The sequence below is a fragment of the Gopherus evgoodei genome, chromosome 13 (genome assembly GCF_007399415.2).
Source record: "Gopherus evgoodei ecotype Sinaloan lineage chromosome 13, rGopEvg1_v1.p, whole genome shotgun sequence".
NCBI lineage: Eukaryota > Metazoa > Chordata > Testudines > Testudinidae > Gopherus > Gopherus evgoodei.
This window is the reverse complement of record NC_044334.1, coordinates 5,282,996-5,307,463: the sequence shown is the minus strand read 5'-3', so window position 1 is coordinate 5,307,463 and position 24,468 is coordinate 5,282,996. Positions and strand designations below refer to the sequence as shown.

Here is a 24,468-nt window from a genome sequence, read left to right as displayed (position 1 = left end):
TTTGTCTAAAATGAAGTGAGCATTTATCTGCCAATGTCTATTGTGCTTTTTTAACTATTGTTGTAGTTTATCTGGGCAGCACCTTGAGAATTTCAATTAGAGAACATTTAATTGCATTTAGACTGTTTTACGGAAATAAACTGAACATGCTATTTAAATGTTATTAATGATCACTTTACGTTGCTGAGCTGTGGCAACAGCAGCAATTCTACAAGGAGGTCCATGGGTTCCAGAATCAGAAGCTATGCTGGTACCAGCATCATTATCACTATCAGAAGCCATGGCAAAAGGCAACGCTTCAAAGTTGGCACTTATTTCTTCAGCTAGGTCAATGCACAGATCAGCAGCATTCCTGTGAGCTTGTCCCTCAGCATAGGCAAACTGGCGAGATCCAAAGTTAGCACGGACTTTTGTATTCTGTAACAAAATTCAAATAAAGCATAAGAGAAGAAGCTTTTGTTTTAAAGTACTATTTTAACCCTTTGATATGATCTTCCTATTCTAAACCTTGGCCACAGGATGAGATCCCCACTGGTTACTACCATATCCTCTAGTGATATGGATTTCCTTGCACTATTGACCATAAATTTTAAAGAATAAGTCTGATAATACACAATTGCAAAGTATAAACCTGCTCAATACATTCTTTAAGCTTTAATTGTTCAGCCTGGTACTTTCAAGATACAGTCATTGGGACAAATGTCATTTTCAGCAAGGTCGCTGTTAAGATTAAAGTGAAGTAATAGTCAAGTAAGGCCTATTCGTATATAAAGATTAATTCATTCTCCTCATCAGACCAGCTCTACTTTATTGTCCTGATGGGTGAGACTAGCTCCCATTAAAGGTACATGCACATTAGAAAGAGAACATAAGTTTTAACTCAAATCAATAAATGAAGGTGAAAATAATATTAAAAATATTTTATGGTTTCCATACAGGAACATTGACTAGTGTTGATAAAAGTCAAATGCATCCCAAAATACGTGTTTAATTGTTAAACCTGCCTTTTTCTGAATGTGCACCACTGGCCACATTCCACTGGAGACATCCTCCAGATAAGGCCCAAGTCGCTGTCCACAATATGTGAAGTACACTCTTCCTTTAGCTGGCTGTCCTGGAGGGGGAGGAGTGCCTTCTGTTCTCTCCCAGCCAATTCCTGCTATATCACCTAGAGGAAAATAGAACACGACCAAAAAGAAACAAGGATTTTTCTGTTTTTTATCTATTTCATCTATTGTTTATATTTAAGAGGTGTTAGGCTCTTTCAGCTAAATAAATAAGCTGAATTCTGACATACCAGGAGAAAGAGTCACATCCAGTCGAACACTCTTCCACTGTAGCAAGCTGGAGCCATTGTAATGCACAGCTCGTCCATTACTAAGAAAGTAAATGTGAAAAAGAAAGTTAAACATAAAGGGTAAAAAAGTCATTGTAAAAGACCATCAGTTAGCGCTCAGGTGATTGCTACATACTGCTAAAATGCAACAGGAACTCTACTCATTTTCATAAGGAATTACTATATTTCAAAACTTTAATCCCTCCATTGAAATTATCCATTCAGCACTATTCAGGAACAAAAAGCAAGCCTGGTGCCAGTCCAGAGGAGCTTATACTCAGTTTATGTAGTGTACCAGGCTGTAATTTTTAATGAACACATTTGCAACATACTTATGAAAAAGACATGTGCCAACAGGATTTGTCCATGCGCCATCCCGCTTTTCTGCTTCAGTTGCAAACCCAAATGAAACTATTGGACCAGTGTCATCATCTGTATCTCCATAGGAAACTATTTCAATCTCCCAGTAAAATGATGGGGCCTAAGGAAACAGCCATACAGAAAATTTGTTGGTCATATTTAACAAACAAACAAACAAACAAACACACACACACAACTGAAGGTAAAACACCACAGAAATTTGCTCTATCATCGTGATTTCTTACTTGTACTGGAACTGGGGAGGTAGCGTAGATAAACGTGCCACGAGGCAGTCCCCCGCCTGCACTAGGGTCAGCCAAAAACGTCACAGCTGTAAGATGTGATGAGAACATGCATGCTCGCACAGGTGGAAACACCCTAGAAGGGCTCCAAGTAATCTCCTTGGGCTGTAAAACAGGTAAAGAGTGGTTTAGTCTGACTGCATTTGAGGTCACAAGCTAGATTTCATTCTACTGAAATCCAGTGTCCAAGATCTGCTATGGAATTCACACTTGATCCAGTATATAACATAAGTAATCCACATGTTGCAGTCAAGAATGTTTATGTGTGATGAATTTTCTTTTTCCTTTAAACCACTGTAATGGTTTGACTCCAGTGATCCTTAGACCACTATATGAGAAGCTGAATCCATTAGAGAAAGAGCCAGAAGAGCAGCACCTTGTTGATATGTTTACCTGTCTTCTGTCTGCCTGTAGTGGTGGAGGTGGGGGACGAGCACAATCTCGATACAACATTCTTAACCTCTCACATTGCACTTCTACAATGAGAAGCCTCTCCCCTGTAACAGTACAAACCAAACCATTAATCCTGGGTACATGAGAGTTTAGCTGGAGACAGTCATTTGAGATCTAATGATTACACCTATGCTAAAAATCTCTAAATGTCACAATCAGGTCCATTTCAGACATTAATCTTTCCTCACTTCTTCCGCTTCCCCATTCCAAAATCAAAAAAACCGAAACTGACAAAAACCTATGGAGTACACCTGAGAATGGCTTATATTTCAGCGAAAGCCTCATGTATGAGAGGAATTACAGTTCTAAAAATTAAATGGAAATTATTTCCAAGTAACAGCGAAATTTCATTTTAGGTTAACAAAGCAGTTGATCTGCATTAATGGCTGTCACTCCATCTTTATCTAGCATGAATGGTAAAGAAGTACTATACAGCACTACAGCACCTAACATCCATATTGTGGAAAGACACCCTCATACCTACACCCCACTGTCATTATTCAGAATGTCCTTGTTTTGTTTAATTTTCCTTATGACAATATATGTTTGTGTTAAATTTAGTTAAAACAAAATCAGTGAGCTTGTTACAGCTGCAAATGAAACTGACAAAGACACCATCAAATCAAACTACCCTGTTTGCTGTTAGCTAGTCAAGATGCTTCAATGCACTGAAGTCTGTAGGATACTTTCAGGTTAGGGAACCTTGAAGTTATAGTTTGACCATTGGAATAAAATGGCCATTGGAGATGCTCACTAGGAATAGAATAGATTGCTATTAATGTTAAGCACAGTACTGCATTGTCTGAGGTACCAAGACAGACATGGAAGGTGTTCAACATTTTCTGAAAAATCAAGCTGCGTTAAGTGTCAAGTTGGGTGCCCAAAAGCTGAAATGCCTCAAATCACTTATTTAAAAAACTAGGCCATGGAGCTTTGGCTGAACGAGAACAGATAAACCTTCTCTCCTATCAAAATATTTAACCTGCGGTTGAGCTGACACTGAAAGAACAAGACTGGCATGAAGTGCATGTCTCCCCTAGAAGCTGAGTGCAGATAGGGCTTGAGCTCTTCAAGGCCTAGTTAACATTTTCCTGAAGGTACTATACTGTGCACAGACCTAACTCTGGGAGCCAGGGAATTCCTGATCAAGAAAAAACACTACATTTAAAAAAGAGTTGTGCTAAAGGGGATTTAACTCAATATTCAAATGACTACAAAGGAAGCAAACATTCTAAAACTGACATTTAAATTAGCATCCAAAACAATAAATCATACTTCTAAAATTTACATAATATTCCTTTTAAAAACTGAAATGAGTAAGCAAAGCTGAAGGGGTAAAGTAACAATTTCTCCTGGCTATTACCTATTGTTACTTTATATGTAGGTTTGTCTGATACATAAGTCAACACATTTTCACTAGTCCCTATACAGATAAAAAGTGTGGGTTAAAACTCTTGTTAAAGAAGCTATGATATTTAAGTCACCTGAAATTGATTCAAAGGTTTAAACTTAATTTCTGATTACGATTAGATTTGGAACATTAGAAGCCAATGAAAACAATATCTCCAAGATAGCATCCGCTTTGGGAAGTAGGGGAGCCATGTCAGTGACATGGGGAAGGGAAACCTTAAGGAGAAAAGACAGGAAGAATTTTTTCTTTTGTGCTTTATTTAAACTAACCACACTGAGTATATTTACTGCCAGGAACAGTATCATATGTCATAACACAGTTCTACAAAGCCAATATATTTTAAGTGAAAGATTAAAAACAATAAACTTGTAAGAATAAAAGTTCCAAAGACAGCAGTGGAGTAACCTGAATGCTGACTATTTTTATATTACTGTTAAACAACAGTTGAGGAGAGAAAGATTTACAAGACAGAAAAAGGCAGAAATCAACACCAAAGTGACTGATAATCTCCCTGAAATTTCAGTAAGACATTTCAATGTTAAAAAAAAAAACGGTCAGATTCACAGCACCATTTAAAACAAAGAATATTTGGAAATTTACATCACCAAATCAGCCTTGTCTGTCCTCCTGAAACTAAATTATGTCAGGAGTCGATATCACATAAAAACATACAACAACACAATATCACTTATTGCAGGTTGTTCCACAGTAACCAGTTATCAGGTGTCGAAGAGGATGAATTAATTAAAAAACTTTGGTTTTGTTTGCATTTAACTTGTAGTATCTGGTCAGCAAATATTTATATTGATAAATAAAGAAAGATCTACTGGAAGTTAGTTTTGAACCAATAACCCAGCATGAGCATGAAGCTGGAAGTTAATTTAGGGCACAGGAACAAGTTATGCACACCTAATTTCATATCGGAAGTCTAACAGAATTCCATTTGGTTCTACAGTCTAACAGCTTCCTTTTCTTCAGTCCTTTTCCTCCACTTAAGCAGCTCTGGCTGTATCCTATAATCTGTGCTCGACCCTAGAACTTCTGCTGGGTCCAAGTGCCCACCCATAAACAGGGGAGGAGATCGGGAGGTTAAAAATAAGGAAAGAAAATAAGAGTAGTCTTTAAAATAGGCAAGAAGAGCACTGACACACTAAAGCATGAGTAAAAGAGAATAATGAAGGAAAAACAGCAGCTTACACTCATAAAAAAACTATGGTGAAATTAAAAAAAAGTCTAAGATTTAGAGACTTCCCTTTATCTCAGTTTGTACATTAGTATGAATGGGTACGTTCATGTAAATACCACAGCTAATAAATAAATCACCATTGCAGCTTACTGATAAAATTATAACTTTTCACAGTTTTGAGTAATTCACTTGCAATTTGATTCAGTCTTGACTTTGCTATTGACTAAAACTGAGTATACCTGCACCCTGATGTATGTATCAATACAAGAGAGGCTTCCTGGGAAAACTCTGATATTCTTTATCAAAAACAAGACACAAAATCAGTGAATCAGCCATGAGACCAGAGTATTATGACGGGGGGAAACTTGATGGCCATAATCACACTAAGTGTAAATCCACTGCCTTTATACCTAACACCTAATTTTAAGAAGTCAAGCTATTAGCCACCATAAATTTATTTAGTTCTCTGCAACTGTAATAAGCCACATTGTATTATATTAGTAAGTGCTATTAATACTGTCTTCCTTTCCTTAGTATTTAAATAGTTCACTATTATTTGGGATATAGCCTAGTATCTAAAGTTTAAAATTAACCTTACTTATCTGTTATCTCACTGCACTGACAAAATACAACAGTAAAACTGTATGGACATGTTAAATACATACCAGGGCTGCACTCTTGTGCCACCAGGTTAAGAACTTCTACAGCAGCTGGACATTGTTGTATGAATTCTTCACAAAACAAACTGTCTTCTAATAGCTGGGCCATCACCAGGCATGCTCTTAATGTAAATAAATAAATAAATAAAAATGTATACATGTGTATAAACATTAAAAATGTACATTATATGGTGAACTTGATGTCAATACTTGTGAAAATAATTTCAGGACTAGCCTCAACAAAATGAGTATTCTTGTCTACTTCTGTTTGTTTAGCTGTTCATTGGGACTGCTGCAGAAATGACTTGACCAAGTTCATGTTAATAAAGCACCCAGCTCAACAGGTTGCCAAGTCCGCTCCTGGATTTGGGCTCCTTATTAGCAGGGAGGCCATTGTAACAAAGTCAGTTAACTTTATTTCCTTTTGGAAACTAATATGATTTTTTATTAAACACACAATTGTTCCATGTAGCAAAATGCCAATATTTATATAGGAAAAACAAGCTTCAAGATGACCTCAATTGGCTGGAACGTTCACATTTTGTACAGCACCTTGTACACTTACAGCCCTTTATAAATAATGAACAAAACCTCACCTTGTTCTTATTTCTCCAAGGAGCCGGACCACTGCCATTACTGGAGTTGAGCCATCTCCTGTTGCAGGAAGTGAGGTATGAATAGATAGACTTCCCTCCTGAGGAAGCAACATGGACTGGACTGCCTGTACTACCTTCTCAGTAATGGACAGTTTATGAAGAGGCAATGCCTGATGGTGGTGGTTGGGGGGGGGCACGGTAAAAAGTTAAATTCAAGTAGTTAGTTTCTAAGACATGAGGGCATTTCATCACCTGGAGTTAATTCTCATTTTGTACTATCACAAAAACAGCACAAGACAAAAATCACAAGACAAAAGGAAAAGTAACACAACATGCTATGGAACATCCTTAAGTGCTGAAGGATGAATAATATCACGTTATTTGGATGAGAAATTACATATAAACATGACTATGAAATGTTTAAAACAATGATGTAAACGTCACAAGTCATCTTTAACCAAACATGAATTAGGCTTTTACATGCTGCAGATTGTTGTCGTCGTTGTTTTAAATCACAGTATAATTACAATTTGTTATTACACTTAATGTTGGATTTTAAAATGACCTTACCTCAGATCTTGGAACACAGAGCCTAGATAATGGAATAGTTAATATGTCTGATGCTTGTGAGGTCTTTCTACAGTCTATACTGGCAGGTGGAAATTTGACAGTTGCTATACCTTCCTGTTCATTAATAGAAGCCACCACTCCAATGCTTCCGGCTATTCCTCTACCCAAAACCTACAAAAATGAACAAGGAAGTACAACTTTAAAATTGTAATATGATCAAAAGAATCACCTCCCATTTGAAGTAAAAAAGGAAAAGAAGTTAATTACCTGCACTTCAGACCCTATTTTAATTGTCTCTTTAAAGCCACCAAGAGCACACAGTGCGGCTACCGCCTGTCGAGCAATTCTTTGAAGTTTGGCAAGTTTCCTGCCACTGCTGCTCCCATTCTCCAAGATACTCTCTGCATATTTCCCCAGTTGCGGAATGTACATCAGAGCCCGAGACAGAACCTAAATATTCATAGCAGAAATATCGGTCAGGAAAGTGTAGGCACTGAGGGCATAGCTGAATTTTTTAAAAATACACCAGAGGAACTATTTTAATTTTCAAGAAGTAGTATGCAGTCATACTTTAAAATAAGACCTTTGATCAGTGAGTAACAAAGCCAGATTCCATTGCTGATTCCCACATAACTGTTAGAAGTGCAATGATGTGTCATCCTCTCTCCAGCATATAGCATACATTGTGGTTGCTCAGGCTAAGTGTAGTGATGTGTTGTCATCTCTCCAGCACATAGCCAGAGCAGCCACGATGTATGCTAAGCGATCTGGAAGCAAAGATTTCGTCCTCCAACCATTATTTTGGCCCTTAGGGGTCCAGGTGAGAGAGGATTGGTCTGTCAAGGCAGGATGACTGCCTGAATAAACAGTCTTATGAAGTATAAAAAATGTAACACTGTCATTTATCAGCAGTCAATTCCTTGTTTCCAGATCTGCTTGGATAAATTCTTTCCCCCATCCTCCACCCACAGTCTCTGAAATGGCAGATGGGCCCAAGAAGAGTTATTAGGACAGACAGTATCTAGCTGGATAGTGACAATTAAAAAATATATTTTAAACAAGGAATCAGGAGAGGAAGGAACTGGCTCAGGAATGCCAACAGTTAAAAGTTGTACTGTGCATCACACATTTAGATATCTAATCCTCCGTTGCTTACCTTTTCAGCTGTTGTTGTCCATATTTGAGCTGCATTTGATTCTGGTGCCATCAATAAGCTGTGAAGCAGAGCAATCACCTCTGCTGCCATACTGTTTGCTACATGACCACTGATAAATGGACGCACAGGATCTGTCCTGTATAGAAGAAAAATGTCACTTGCTCAATAAATGCTTCAATTGTTACCCCTGCCCAACACAAGTGATGTAAGATTAGGGTACTAATAGTTACTCTCTACATTCCTACAAAGACATTCATATTATTTTGAAGACTCCACAGCGAGTTTCTACCTGGCAAGTTCAGAATTCCTCTCTCTGCAAATGGAGGTTTGAGCAGTTTTCTTTTTGTCACCAGTTGACAGCCCACTAGTGGTTTCTGGACTGATAGATTCAATAGGTGGCCCGACACTGACAATTAGGCCAGATTGTGCCCACTTGGTAGCCTTCCGAAGAGCTGCTGCAGCCTCTTCTGTAATAACCTCACAGCAGCCACTCTGAAAAAGAAATATGGAAGATATTCAAAGTGACTATTTAATTAGCTCTGTTCAGACCAATCATAACCCAAGCTAGCCAGAGCTAAGGGAATTATTTATCTGACAAATTTTAGCTTCCCCCCAACTCCAGTTGTGGTATAACCACAAAGAAATCAACACTTCTTCAAACTGTATTCCTTATTCACACTGGACATTTTTTTGTTTGATTTCATTATTTTAATTGATGACTTGATCAAGGAGTAGATTCAATACTATTAGTTTAGTCGGTCAGATAGTCACATGGTGGTTTTCTGTTCTTTGATTGAAGAATGCATGAGTACTTCTGACATAAATACTCATGAGTATGAATTTAAAACCAATTTATTTAAATATTCTAACATGATCTTTGAAATGTACTGGGATGAAAATCCATAAAAGTAAAACTCAGTCTCCTTAAATACTTGTGAAAGAACACAAAACCATGACACAAACATGTTTGAGAAAACATTAGTGGAAATATTTTTGCAATAACACAACGTCTGTTTTTCAAGGATTTACATATGCATGTCAATAACAACATTATAATGCTTAAGTTTATGAACAAGTTTTCTTGAATTTCACTTGTTTAATATAAATATTTAGCCAATAATTTATCTTTTTGGAAGAGAATTAAATTTAGTTTTCTGGTTTTTTTTTTACAGAAGTCTTAAGAGCACTGGGGTAGTGAGAATGTTGACTGTCTAATGATTTCCAAGATGTTAAACAATTATCTTTATTACTTCCTTACTTTAGTCATGTCCCGATCCATCTTCACTACTTTCTCCATGTTAGCTCCAGTGCCAAGTCGGAATGGTCGACCTTCTGAACTACTACAAATGTACGAATAAAACCTATTAAATGTCGCTTTACTATGTAAAATTAGTGAACTAGCTATCCTTTTGTTCTAAGGGATCTCAAAGCACTTTAAAGCCTTTATTTACATGAAGAACTCAACCAGCTCTGTAGTGAAAAGAATTCTCTCCAGTTGAGCTGCTTAATATCACAGCAATTGTAATGAGTTGAGGACACAAGATGTACTGAAACTGCAGCAGATATGGAAGTATATAGAATGTAGTTATTCACACCGCAATTTGGCGATGCTACTGCAGTTAATTCCCCTATTTTTACAAAAAAAGTATCATGAGTTTTTTTTAGTGGCCATGAATGCCTAAGAGTCTTGGAATTACATTTCATCTGAAAGAGAGCACTGCTGGCAGGAATGGTTTAAGAACACTGCCTGTTAGCATTATACTGAGGCAGTGGCTCAAGGCTGACTCAGAGCCAGGGGTGTCATGTAATGAACTACCAACATCGCTTCTTCCAGCACTTCTATTCATGTAGCTGCACAGCATCACCAAAACTCACTTTTGGATAAAAATCCCAGTATTTACGAGCAGCAACAAAAACAGAATTGGAAGCATTTTGCTTTTGCTCAGTTATAATAATCTCCAACACAAAATCTTCCTACAGTTCTGGCACTGTATAGAAATAAAGATGGAAACCCCAAAATTGCTTTGTTAATTCTAATCCACTGAGTTAAAGTTACCTCAGTAAGGGCTGAAGGACTTCATGGGATGACTGATCTTCCCGTTTGTGAATAAAAATAGAAAGTTTACCATCCACTGCCTCACTCTCTTCTCCAGGATCTTTATCTCCTTTTATGGAATTTTTTGGGCTGGTTTTTGCCAAAGTGGTATCTGGTTCAGACGCAGTTGGAGACAGAACTGTCTGACATCCTTCAAGCAGAAAAGAAAAAGCGCAACAGTCAGATACTTTCAGGATTGTTTTGAAGTCAGCTTCCTTAACAAACTTTCCTGGCTTTAAAAGCATTGCCTTTAGATTTATATGAGCTTTCTTTCATGTGTCTGCAATAAGCACCCTATTCAGAAAATTGAACTACACTGAACAGTCAGAATGCCAGAGTTATAGAAACATGCCTACTTCTAGATATTCGAACTCATCCTGCTGATAAATTTTTGGCAAGTTAACCTTCCAAACACTAACATTTAATACTCATTTATCCTAATTGTGCTTTTTGTCATAACACGCCTCTTACACAATAATGCATTATTTCTCAAGCCTGTGACACATTTATTATACATAATAAGAACACACATTTAGACATGAGAAACTGTTAGCACCTGGCACCACATAATCTGCCAGTTTTGCTAAGAGCAGTGATGCAATCTTGGAGGCTGGGTCACTGGGGTCATCCTGTTCACTGTTCAGGGAAGGCACAGAGTAACTCCATGGGGGCAGTTCAACATTTCCACAGTCTTCTACACTCATGAGAGGAAGCGCAGCACGACACAGCTGGAGTATTATAAGGACGAGTTTTGGAGAAGGTCGTTGGTCCAAAAGCAGTGAGAGAAGTTTGGACACACAGGCTGGCTGGCTCAGGATAGCTTTACCTATGTGACTCCTGAGAGAAAAGAGCATAGTCATCTCTCTGACTGCAAAACAGGAAAGTTAAATCATACTCCTGAAATCAAATACAAACTATAAGATGACATCCTGCCAAGGGTAAAGGGATCTTTATGGAGATACATGATTATGTTATTAAAGCCTGTACTTAAAATTAAACACATAAAATGGTCCATCAGACTTAAGTAGTAATCAATCAATTTCAAATGCAAGATGAATGATACCCCATTATTTCTCTCTGGTGTCTGGAGCCTCTTATACAACTCCCATAAAAAATGTTTGCCTGTTTCCCATATAATCTCTCATAAAACAGATCTTGAAGATAGTTCCATTATTTGAGATTTCATGACAAATTTTAGAGCAAAACAGTTTGAATGTGCTATTTAGTCCCATTAATCCTCCAGCTCAAAAAATCCAAGAAAGCTTCCCTAGGCACCAAAGCTTATAAACATAAGAGCAACTGTGAAGTCGGTGATATTCTGCTTCACTAACTGCCTTTGTAACATGTAAGTACTGTATTATTTCAGTACGTACTCCACAGACCAGCACAAATACAAAAAAGTTCTTTAGCTCGGGTATTACTGCAGCTGTGTGTCACTTTTCATCAACAAAAAGACTCCATACACAGTAAGATGCCAAAAACAATATGTGAGACTGCAGTCTTCATATTCAATCTTGCAATTGTTCCCAGTGTACAACTCCTATTGAGGTTAATAAAAACTATACCAAGGACAGCAGGGTCAGGTTTACAAAGGCATTATACTGAATGGTTTCATTCTTAATGAATAAACTATTACTCCGTTACAGCATTATATCTTAAAATATGCAGGCATGTGACACACGTAAGCTCATTAATGTTGTCAGACAAGTCACTTGACTCTGTCACACAGAGTATAGATTTCAATTTCAGAAAGTACTACTGGACGTCTACACACCCTCACCTGCTGTCAACAAGGGATTGATCCTAAAATTTAACACAAGTGCGTTTATGCTGCAGGCCACATTTCAAAATAGCCTCAATTTGGAAATAGTATTGAATACTATATTTTTGGAATAGTATTGAAAGAGGTTTCATTATCTTAATATTTCCATTAGAGGAATGAAGTGCTTTCCAACACTGGACAGTAATCCAGAAAAAAAAAAAGGAGAAAAGACTTTATTGAAGTACTTCCAGTACCTTGACAGGTCATTAAGAAGGCTAAGTACATCTTGCAGTGCATCATTTCCAGCAGCCTGATTACCACAACATTCTGTCGCTCGTGCCAGGTGATTGGTAAGAAGGCTGGAGACTTGACGAGCCAGACCAGAATGAACAGCCTCTGTTGAACCACCTTCAAAGGTAATGCAAGAATGTACAATTGTAAATGTATACATGATAAAAAAGTAATATATTGGAAAAACCTAGACATGTTCATTTACAGTACAGTAACTGCTTACAAAAAATCATTTTGAGTTCAAGTCAAACTTGCAATAACATCTAGTTGCTAGGTAACAAATGGACATTCAGTCTTACGACATAGTGTAGTTGAACATACTTTTCTATTTATGTGGGTTATATTTAAGTGAGTAAGTTTCCCACCAAAGTAATTTGCTAATTTCACGTAAGACACAATTTAGAGAAAACCCAGGCTCCAGAAATTTCAGATGGGTATCTAAACGTACATACTGGGTTTTCTATAAATAAGAATACAAGAGTCAACAGAGCTTTTTCAAGTTCACCAACAGCCTGTCAGATAAAAAAAATACTGAAATGACAAAATTATTCCACTGGAGTTACATCAAAGAAGAACTTTGAGCCATTGCATATACTGTTGATTAAACCTGACCACTAAGCCACTCAAGCCTCTCCCTTTTTAAAAAATTCTAGAATGAAAAACTTCTCGATTCATTTAAAAACACCACCCCTCCCACTCATTTTAAAATCCCATCTCAACACTATTTGTAAATAAATAATAACTAATACTACCCAGCTCTTATACAGAACTTTTCATCAATAGATCTCAAGCGCTCATAACTTTTAATATAGATAATAAATATTTTATATTTAATAAAAATAATTATTTGTAAATGTCAGTGGCTGGTCAATGCAAGATTAAAAAAAATCTATACTGTTTCCTCTCATGTCTAGCAGTTGTTTTAAAATAGACAATATGTAATCTCAACACTGCGTCCTACCTCTTCTTTTTCCCATTCAACACAGCGATTGGACTAGGACCTGGAAGGCAGCCCAAGCCATAGTAGCCACCTTCGTTTTTTAGTCTGCTTTTCATTTGAGCTGGATTCTGTCTGGCTGCTTAAACTACAGAGCCTGTCATAAGCTGCACCAGGCCACGAGTACCAAGCACTTCTCTTCACTCCTGTTCAGAAGAACAAAGAATTAAGGTGTACGCAGTAACTTCTCAACCGTTTTCAACATTACACAAGCTATCCCACATTTCTCAGCATATGTACTGTATCTATTTATCACATCTTTCTTTGTCGATTGGACAATTTAAACGTTTCCCTCCATTACTTTAGCCTTAGAAGGGACAAAAGTACAGGATATTCTCCAAGTTTGTCATCCAGCTTTATCTCTGAATGTTTATGGTGTCCAGCTGTTCGTAGTAGAAGCTTAAGTGCTAATAAAAGGTTATTAAATCTACATGCAGTCTACAGAGCATCATTTTGAGTTATGTCACTCGCTAAAATGGAAGAAGTATTAATCATCTTTATTTCATGCCTCACCATTAACAGTAATGTTTTATATTATTTAGAACTTTATAGGTTCAAAATGCTCTCATGATGTTCATTAATTCTCATAACACCCCAAGAGACAGTTGTCTAGGTACTATGCTTACTTTAGGCAAACCGAGAAAGCTAATGTGTCTTGCCTATTGCTACAGAACAAATCAGGGGCAGAGCCAAGAGAGACGCCCTCCTAATGCTCACCTCTGAGCTTATTCCACCAGAATACACTGCCAGGAGATATTACAGGATGATTTAAAAAACAAACAAACAAACAAAGTCCATTCACCCTACATCATAATACTTCCTTTGAAGCAAACGTAATTATATGGCACAACTCTATAAAAAGAATCTAACCATTCTTTTCTCTCTCCTTGAAGCAAAATCTTTCCTACCTTGTATATGGTATAGTGCACAAGAGGCCAATGCTATTTGCACAAGCAATGGGGGTAACGAGCACACAATTGAAACCACTGAGGTCATGGTCTCTCCAAAGGCTTCTTGACTTGTTCCACCATCCCGCCACACGTGAGTTCTTCGATTCTGTTGGAAGTTATATATTTCAAATCATGTCTTTTTGCGCCAAGTAAAATTAAAAGCTTCCAAAACAAAGCTACAGGAAACTACCACAATTCGAAAGAATTCATTAAAGATCTGAAGACAAAATTCTATACCAGATTTATATAAAATGTAAGAAATGCTTAATGCTACAAAATACAGCATTCTTGTTCTGCTCCCCAAATGCATACAAATACTGACTTAAATCCCATTCTGGCTATACTACCTAACTGAGAAACTGGCTCCAGACGCCCAAACTATTTGAATTTATTTTTACAGTTACATTAAAAAGTTTTTATAAAAGAGGCTAAACCCAATTTTGTTACCTCATGTCATAAAATCCACTCGTTCAGCTCTTATCGATTCATTTTATTTGGTGTGTGTTTAGATTTAAATCATAAATGTAAAATAATCTCTCTCGTGCTTTGTGTGTTCTTGCTATTAGTTGAAAATGCATCATACAATTGATAACACCTGAACATTTTACCTCCCTGGCCCTGCACACGCCACTAGGCTGCAACAACATAATACAAACCAAATCACTCAATTCTCCTAAGTCAGCAGTTCTCAAGTAATGGGTCATTGTCCTAAAGTGGTTGAGAGGCAGCAGCAGGTATCTTGGTGGTGGGGTTATAATTCTTACTTCTTTCCCTGTCTTTAGTCATACACTGAGATGAACTTGCTAACAATCACTTGCAGTAGTCTCACATAGCCGTATTCCATAAGACACGGTGATACCTGTACCTTCTGACAGGTGATACGACCTACCAATTATTTTGAAGCACTGTGGGAAACATTAAAAGGAATTCCAAGATGCCTCACAAGAGGACTGGTCATAACAAAGTCTGAGAACTCCTGCCCTGGGCATGGAAAGCCAGTTATCTCCTTAGTTGCTGTTGGTGTAATGCAGTACCACTCCTTGCACAAAGCATCCCATCCAGCCTCAAAAGTTTAATAAAGTTCTGATGAACAACTTACCTTGGTCCTCCTTGAAGTACCATAGTTACTGACCACAAGATGTGTAACACCACCAACCCGAAACTGCTGCTGTTAGGAAGTTCTCTCATATGCACCAGTGCCTGTTCCTTGTGTTCCCACGACGCCACCTGGTCTGAGCAGCTAACAGAAACTGCTACTGGATACCTTATAAAGAAACGTCTATGGTTTTACTACATAAGCCCCGCATCTGTACTTTCAACTTAGATTAAAAACTGATGTTACATTGTGCTTGGGCATATAAGGATTTAGCATGTTTAATATGACATACCGCTTGGTCAGGATTTGTCCCAATGAAAGCAAACAGCTGCCCTAACAAGACACTGTATGTAGGTTTATCTCTGCTATCTTCGACAGTCAAAGATTGAAGAAGAGTAAAAGAGCTACTTCTATGACTAGTAACATGGCGCCGCCTATGGAAAAATAGCACTTGTTAGAGAATTTAAGAATGGGCTGGTCTATGAAAATTCTTCTAAAAACATGATACACTATAATAGAAATTACAGAATATATTTTCAGGTGTTTCATACAGCAATTTAATGGACTACCAACTGCATACCTCTGACTTGATCTAGTGAATTCCAAATCTTCATTTCCAATCATTTCTAGGTCAGAAGGTGCCGACATGCTACGAAGGAAGACAGGCTGGCGGACAGCATGAGATATCACTTTTGTTTCAGATGCTGATTTACAAGCTGCAATGTTATAAAACAAAGTTCTGTCACTGCTGGTCTTGAAGTGTAAAGCAATTTCCAAACGAATTAGGAAACAAATTAAAACAAAAACAACAACTACACAAACACCAAATGCATTTCCTCTAACCCCATGCAAGAATATGAAATGCCATTTAAATGGCTTTTCTGCTGGCAACCTCATACATTTTTAAGTTTTATTTCAGGTACCTGGTTTTATTTGGATTATGTGTTTTAATATTACTGTGTGTAGTATTTACATTTTAGGAGATTGCAGTATCATTGAGTCAGCTTTAGGTAAGGAAAGTGGAAAATATGTAATTTCACTTTTATTTTACATCAGCAATTCAGAGTGTACCTAATAAGTTTCGGATGAAAAAGAACGAATAGTTTCCATAGACCCAGAAATGTAATTACACTGGGTCACTTCCCTTAGAAGTTTTCTTCCATCTATAGACTCATAGACTCATAGACTCTAGGACTGGAAGGGACCTTGAGAGGTCATCGAGTCCAGTCCCCTGCCCTCATGGCAGGACCAAATACTGTCTAGACCATCCCTAATAGACATTTATCTAACCTACTCTTAAATATCTCCAGAGACGGAGATTCCACAACCTCCCTAGGCAATTTATTCCAGTGTTTAACTACCCTGACAGTTAGGAACTTTTTCCTAATGTCCAACCCTAAATCTCCCTTGCTGCAGTTTAAGCCCATTGCTTCTGTTCTATCATTGGAGGCTAAGGTGAACAAGTTTTCTCCCTCCTCCTGATGACACCCTTTTAGATACCTGAAAACTGCTATCAGGTCCCCTCTCAGTCTTCTCTTTTCCAAACTAAACAACCCAATTCCTTCAGCCCTCCTTCATAGGTCATGTTCTCAAGAACCTTTAATCATTCTTGTTGCTCTTCTCTGGACCCTCTCCAGTTTCTTCCACATCTTTCTGAAATGCGGTGCCCAGAACTGGACACAATACTCCAGTTGAGGCCTAACCAGCGCAGAGTAAAGCGGAAGAATGACTTCTCGTGTCTTGTTACAACACACTGTTAATGCATCCCAGAATCATGTTTGCTTTTTTTGCAACAGTATCACACTGTTGACTCATATTAAGCTTGTGGTCTACTATGACCCCTAGATCTCTTTCTGCCATACTCCTTCCTAAACAGTCTCTTCCCATTCTGTATGTGTGAAACTGACTGTTCCTTCCTAGGTGGAGCACTTTGCATTTATCTTTATTGAACTTCATCCTGTTTACCTCAGACCATTTCTCCAATTTGTCCAGATCATTTGAATTTTGACCTTGTCCTCCAAAGCAGTTGCAATCCCTCCCGTTTGGTACGTCCGCAAACTTAATAAGCGTAATTCTATGCCAACATCTAAATCGTGATGAAGATATTGAACAGAACCGGTCCCAAAACAGACCCCTGCGGAACCCCACTTGTTATACCTTTCCAGCAGGATTGGGAGCCATTAACAACTACTCTCTGAGTATGGTTATCCAGCCAGTTATGCACCCACCTTATAGTAGCCCCATCTAAACTGTACTTTCCTAGTTTATCTATAAGAATATCATATCTATGTTTATTTTAACATTTCAAGACCATCTAATTAACGGGTAATTCTTAAAGTTTCTGCATTTCATTTTTACAGCCAGTTTCTACATTAAGGAAACCTCTGATAGAAAAAGTTATTGTAGATGGGCTACCAACCTTCTTAAACCTCTCTCTTTACACCATCTAATAATAGTCTTATAATGAAATATTTACTTTTAACATGAAATTGAAGAACCTGGAATTATTTATCAATAGGAAAGGAGAGGAATCAGAGGCGATTTGATTGAAGTGTGCAAGATTATAGTAATCAGAAGATGTAATTATTTTACTTTTAAAATCAAGCTATATACATGAGAAATTTAAAAGACTAACAGACTATGTTTGCAATATAATTATTATTAATGTTGCAAATTCCACTATTGGTTTTGAAATTAGTAACACTTGTCACAGAGCTATGCTGGTAACATGGTGATACTGGTAGGCAAATAGTAAACACAGCCATGTTAATTCATTACCCCTAAACACAAATTCACTGCTTGTTAAATGGAAAAGGAAAAATAGGTAGAGAAATGTGATTTTAAGGGGCATTAGAGATTATTAATTACAGGTGTCATTTATATTCATAGCAAATAATAATAGCAAACATTCAGGTCTAATGATCAGATTGCACTGTAAATTGGTACCTGGTGTCTCAGCAGGGGTACCGGATATACTTCTTGTGATACCAGCTTGTGCTGCAATAGTAACATGCAATAGTAGCTCTGCTCTATTCATCAAGCTCTTTACTAATGTTTTTGTTTTAGCCAAGGGATGTGAGGGCTTCTGAATCAGAGAATTGACTTCTTGAAAAAATTTCTCTCTAAAATGATGAACGAAAAACCAGTGTAAGCTTAGTTGTTCTTTATGCCTCCTGATATAACATATCTTAACTGGTAAAATTTTAAAGATGTCCCTCTTGTAATCTCTTTAATTATTGTTTTTGAGTTAAGAAATGTATTCAAACAGAAAACAAAATAATCCTATTGTTTTTTTCCTCCCTCCCCGTTACATAACATCCATAAACAGTTAACTGTATTTATGTCTCCAGCATTTCTAATTTTGATTAACTTTGATCTTCCCAAAGATTACCCTCTTTATGCAGAGTTACCAGCAATTTGAAGTGGCCTTTCAATTCTATTTTCAAAACAACAATCTAATCAAGGCTTCTGTTTCACTTTGATAGGTAAAAAAAAATCATAGAGAAGTTTCATACAAAAGACTTAGGTCTTGATTTGGAAACACAATTAACCACATGCATAACTGTAAACCTGTGGGTAGTCTTACCTAACTCAGTAAGACTTCATGTGATTAAAGTTATGCATATACTTAAGAACCTAGGCTGAATCAGCGCCTACAACGTTCAGCTAACAGATCCAACTACTAACCTCAATGACAGGACCATATTCTCAAGATCACTTCCATCAAAGGAAATTTCTTTCATTGAACATAAAAGTTCCAGTTCTTTCATTTTGCTCTAGAAAAGAACAGGATGAAAACGTATCTGATTTAGTGGGATCATGGAAATGTTTTTTTGGGTTTTTTTTGCACGTATGTATTAAAATGTCCATGGTTACAAACAGGAGCGGTGCCAGGGTTTTTGGCGCCCTAGGCACAGGGCCAGCTCTAGCCATTTTGCCGCCCCAAGCATGGCGGCACGCTGCGGGGGGCGCTCTGCTGCTCACCAGTCCTGCGGCTCCGGTGGACCTCCCGCAGGCGTTCCTGCGGAGGGTCCGCTGGTCCCGCAGCTCTGGTGGACCTGCCGCAGGCGTGCCTGCAGATGCTCCACTGGAGCCGCGGGACCAGCGGACCCTCCACAGGCACGCCTGTGGGAGGTCCACCGGAGCAGCCTGCTACTCTCCCGGCAAAATGCCGCCCCCCCAAATCCTGGCGCCCTAGGTCGCCTAAATGGAAGCGCCGGCCCTGGTTACAAACCAAGAATATTAATCACTCATATTTAATTGCCAACTTTTTAATGCAGATACAGACACCGGGAAATGATAATACATTTTTGGGAGATATTACTCTTTTTATATTCCTAACAAAAACTACTCCAAAAAAAGCAATAGTGATCAACATTTATGATGAATTCCTATTGTCAGCATATACATTAGACAACTTGAAAGCATTCACTATAATTTTTAGTACTAAAACTTACACACTGAAAAACTTAGCAGTAAATGAAAGAAAAGAGTAATTATACTGCAGCCTACAAATTGAAAAATAAGAGAGCAAACTTATCTCTATAAACGAATACGATAAATGCAATGCTTACCTCATTGAAATGATAATCATAAAAGAATGGAACATTGTTTTCCAGCTTCCCATGTATGGCATCATCTACCTCATTCTGCCATCTCTGTTCTAATTCAGCTACACTCTAGTAAAGATACAAAAATACTGAATATACATGAGCATCCATTTATCTTAGCTTCAGTAAGAGAAAAGGGGTCTTCAAGTGCATTTTGAGGGTTTTTTAAAATTTCTATGTTAGTAATATCCTTAGTAGTCAGTAATAAAAGTTATTTCTTTAGTAGTCTTACCTGCAATTGTCTTTCCATGGCATTTAGCTTCTTAAAGGTCTCTCCCATAATTTTACACAGCAAATCATATTCCTCAGCATGTTCTTCCTGATACTGGAAGTTTATTAGGGACTGGAGTGCATCAACCAAGTTCAAATGTTTAATAACACATGAAACTACCATCTCTTCCATCACATCTGGCTGAATCACTTCCCTGTTACAGATGGAAACCAAACTGATTAGGAAGGATACAACATCATTTATATTTATAGTTCACCAGCCACGGTATTCAAGAAATTTTGCTTTAGGAACTACTGACTGCACACCAAGTTGAGAATTATCTATTTCCATCTGATATTTCTGTGCTTAATATTACTGTTACAAATATCATCCTACATTTACTACTACCGAGGAATGGCAGAATATTTTAAATTTAGTCTGTTTGCTTTGTGCACTTGACAGCACTTTGTGTATCATTTTCAATAATAATAAAACATAAATTAGCAAAATAGTGGTGAAGAAACAGTTACTTACTTGATACTAGGTCTAAACTGAGGCCGAGCACGTCCAGATATTTCCCTGAGTTTTATCATGATTCCTGGAGGCAACCTGATCCTAGGCAGATCAAAGTAATGTCCTACAGGAGGCACTAGGACATCAGAAGGATATGTGAATTCTCGATCCTCATCTATAGTAAGAGGCAGTGGAGAAGGACTTGGAGTGAGGGCTGGAGATATTACCCCATTGGCTTCCACCTGCCACTGGCATCTGAGAAAATAAAGATAAAGTTTCCCATATTAAAGAGCCTTTAGTTTCTTTCTATCTCTTACTCTTCAGGTAGAGAAAGGCATAGTGCAACACCCTGCCTAAAGATATTGTAGATATGGCTTTACTTCAGAACATGAAGAAAGTATGAGGTTCATGCTTCACAAGGGCTGGATACCACACCCATTGAAACCAATGGAAATTTTGCCACTGAAGTAAACGAGAACAGGATCTGTCTTATAATGCATAAACCTGAAGCAGTCTTTATTGAGTCAAATTTTGACAAACCCTTTACCCCAAGGTTGTAGTGAATTGTCACATGTCAAAGTTTGGAACAAAACATGAATCCAAAGCCCTACAGTGCAGAAAAAGTCTACCTCATGGATTATGAGTAAGGCTACATTTTAGTCATGGGTATTTTTACCAGAAGTCAAGGACAAGTCATGGGTAGTAAACAAAAATTCATGGCCCATGACCTGTCCATGACTTTTACTAAAAATACCAGTGAATAAAACTTGCAGGGGTGGGAGAGGCGGCCAATGGGAGCTGCGAAGCCAGCACTCTGGGTGGAGGCAGCCCACACAGCCGCCTGGCCACACTCCCATCCTGCAGCTGAGCAAGGGTGAGGTTACCACTTCCAGGGAGCCCCCAAGATAAGCACCACCCAGAGCCCGCCTCAGCCCATCTGGTGCCCCAACCCCGTCGCTCAACCAAACTCTGCTTCTGGTGGGGGCAGGCACGGTGGCCCAATACTGCCACATCAGCAGCCCCTGTGCCAGGCGCACTGGCTGCTGCAGAAGTCATGGAGGTCATGGAAAGTCACGGAATCCGTGACTTCCGTGACAAACTCACAGCCTTAATTATGATTACATCCTCTTCAAAAGACACTGGGCTAACAGACAAGTTCAGAAAAGATAATGCATGCAAACCAAATCGATAATTTGTACCAAATAACTTCACCACGTTTTCGGATCTGGTGCGGATCCTTGAGCCCATGTGTCTTTGTGGACAAGTGGGGGCTTTGTTCAGCATGGCATTTTTGGAGCTTTTAGGATCAGCAAACTAGTACCTTGGTCCTCTAAGGACTCTTCTGGAAGAACTTTGGAACTGAGGGGTACACATTGCAGGGATGATTGGTGATATTAATCTTGGAGGTCAAAGATGGATCAAGGAGGCCGGGGCAAACTCATTATTCTATGGGACAATGGTGAGCCCGAAATCTGCCCTGTCTCTCTAAACTGGGACCAACACTGCTACAATTACACTGCATGCAATTACATTAAATTCAGATTAAAACCAAGATTTTTTACCTCTGTAATAGTTTAGATCTTAACAGTTCCTGGCACGTTTCCTCGTCTTTCGTAATTTCTGGTCCATTATATAATATCCTTAGCATGGAGCAAGCTAACACAGAAAGGCCTAAAGCCAGGTCAACCAAGAATGGTAATCCTCCTGACACATCTTCTGAAGACTCCTGCAGTATTGACAGGGATAAACCACAACAATCCAACTAACTTTAAAGTGGCTCTCTAAGCAATCTACTTCAAAATATGGCATGCATATCATACAGTGCCACAATAAAACAAGCTCTGACGATTTTATTTATTTTTGTACTTATAGAACACTACAAATCAGTATGCGTAAGAACTGAATTTGAATACTAGGAAATTCATGTGCTTACCAAACTGGAACCCACATAACCCAAAAGGACTAAATTATTTTTTTGAGGGCAGGCAATCCATCACCTCTGAAAACTCCATTTTATCTTCTCTTAGACCAGATTTTGTCTCATCTCCTGGGCACAGTGGTATGAATTTTTCTTCATAGTACTTGATCCCAGTTTCCTGCCTCTCCTCCCAAGTCTGGTCTTCTTCTCTGTCCTATAGCCATTATTTATACCTCTGATGCCCAGCTTACTAGTAGGTACTCAACATCTCCATTTAATTCAAATCTTACAAGCCTGGATGGATATCTAGTGGCCTCCTCCAAGTCCAGAACCATTGATGCTTCATAACAGATAAGAAGAGAGTACTTAGAACTGTCATCCATTGTTCCAAAGCCCAACCATACTACAAAGTGTGCCTAATCATATCTAGCCAATGAAGAAGTGAGAGATCTAACGCAGTAGCTCCCTTTCATTGTAAAGAGATGGCTATCCAAATAGCTCTTCTGTTTTTTTTAACCCAAACCCCAACATTTAGGTCTGTTTCATAAATACAACCATCATTTGTTTTTTTTAAATTAAAATAATGTACATAATGTAAATCAGAGAAAAATTTAAGTTCAGTCTATCTGACAACACTGGTCATATTGACAGTACCTGTGCTCGAACAGTGCAAGCAAAGCCCCACATAGCTTTGTCTGGGGTGTTGTGCTCACGGCCACTCCTCATTTCAAAGGAGAAGGTGACTATATCCCCTTCCACCTTAAATTTTAAAGGGAGGGGAAAAAAGACACTTAAAACAATGCAAACACTTTTTTTTTTTAAATAAAACTGGCTTATTTTATGGATTAATTTTTAAAAGAATGACAGTTGCTTTATTTTAAAAATTCTCTTTATTTCCAATTATGTATGCTAATTAAGCTCTTCCCCTTTTCATGCAAATATCCATTTCTGATTACACCGTGGTTAGGTTTTGCTGCTCACTGCCTACAGTGGGGCAAAGGAAAGAATCTGTTGCCACATGGCTACTATGATAGCTAACCCAGGCAGACAAATTTCCACTAAAACATTTCATTTTCTTTTTGAGAGCACAGGCAATAATCATCAGCTCCTTTCCTGTGGCCAAACAGGCAGGCAAGCTCTTCAAGTAGAGGAAGCTAGTAAAATTACTTAAGTAAACAGCAGGGGCTGCTAACAAAACTATGTAATTTCTGACAAATAACATTATTGTTGCTAATTTGAGCCACTGGAACAGTGTGTTCCCAAGATTAGAACTTCCAAGTTGAAAGTCAAAGCACTGCTGTCTAACAGAACAACCACCTCTAGATTTCCTTTTTGACAATGTCATATGTTTTATCAAGTACACATCCAATTTTAGTATAGGACAATAGTCAGGATTACACTTCACCACAACTACATAAGTCAGAGAGAACATACTGAATACATTCTAAGTTCACCAATCTTGATAGAGCTCTGGAAATTCCTATAGGTTTCTGAGAATCTCAGATTTCTATTTCCTGTTAAATGTATGTTGCCAAAAAATGCATATTAACTGATTTAAAAAAAAACAGACAAATGGGTAGGAAAGCAGAAATTGTTATATTTAATATTTTTAGTGGCTTGTATGCAGTCCTAAAACTATATCCCTATGGTCCTAGAGACTATTTGCATAGCCTCAGGGTCAGCAGGGACTTTTGCTATATATACTCATGGGGAATGGTAGTGTCCTGAAAGTCTCCAAGATTGGAAGTGCAGTTCTTTCCTGATTCCCCTACAAGATGTTGATCATCAAATGCGATTATTGCCAAAATGAGTGCCATGCTCCTATAAAATATGGGCAACTGTAATGTTGTATGGGACAAGAGTTCCTTCCCCAAGGACATAAACACCATCTTAGTGAGTGCTCTCAAAGATAAGCTTGCACTAAAATATTTGGGTTCCACTGCTAAAAAAGTAAGAGTTAAAAATAATCTCTATGCAGTTTTCAAAAAGTGACTTT

The 24,468-nt window shown here is 38.0% G+C and overlaps 1 protein-coding gene across 1 annotated transcript in view; it reads right to left on the bottom strand.

Moving 5' to 3' along the window:
* The window catches only part of HECTD4 (HECT domain E3 ubiquitin protein ligase 4), a 110,373-nt gene that overhangs the window by 30,242 nt on the left and 55,663 nt on the right, over positions 1 to 24,468 (bottom strand). The window contains 34 exon segments of the mRNA XM_030582336.1: positions 180 to 417; positions 1,005 to 1,168; positions 1,298 to 1,377; positions 1,669 to 1,817; positions 1,942 to 2,103; positions 2,392 to 2,495; positions 5,714 to 5,829; positions 6,304 to 6,473; positions 6,874 to 7,044; positions 7,141 to 7,323; positions 8,030 to 8,165; positions 8,319 to 8,521; positions 9,288 to 9,369; positions 10,086 to 10,275; positions 10,681 to 10,961; positions 12,141 to 12,294; positions 13,129 to 13,171; positions 13,173 to 13,213; positions 13,216 to 13,277; positions 13,279 to 13,320; positions 14,083 to 14,140; positions 14,143 to 14,193; positions 14,196 to 14,230; positions 15,224 to 15,329; positions 15,332 to 15,388; positions 15,509 to 15,654; positions 15,801 to 15,936; positions 18,167 to 18,342; positions 18,908 to 18,996; positions 19,795 to 19,899; positions 20,063 to 20,255; positions 20,576 to 20,809; positions 22,117 to 22,280; positions 23,127 to 23,231. Coding sequence (XP_030438196.1) covers positions 180 to 417; positions 1,005 to 1,168; positions 1,298 to 1,377; positions 1,669 to 1,817; positions 1,942 to 2,103; positions 2,392 to 2,495; positions 5,714 to 5,829; positions 6,304 to 6,473; positions 6,874 to 7,044; positions 7,141 to 7,323; positions 8,030 to 8,165; positions 8,319 to 8,521; positions 9,288 to 9,369; positions 10,086 to 10,275; positions 10,681 to 10,961; positions 12,141 to 12,294; positions 13,129 to 13,171; positions 13,173 to 13,213; positions 13,216 to 13,277; positions 13,279 to 13,320; positions 14,083 to 14,140; positions 14,143 to 14,193; positions 14,196 to 14,230; positions 15,224 to 15,329; positions 15,332 to 15,388; positions 15,509 to 15,654; positions 15,801 to 15,936; positions 18,167 to 18,342; positions 18,908 to 18,996; positions 19,795 to 19,899; positions 20,063 to 20,255; positions 20,576 to 20,809; positions 22,117 to 22,280; positions 23,127 to 23,231 — 4,426 coding nt within the window.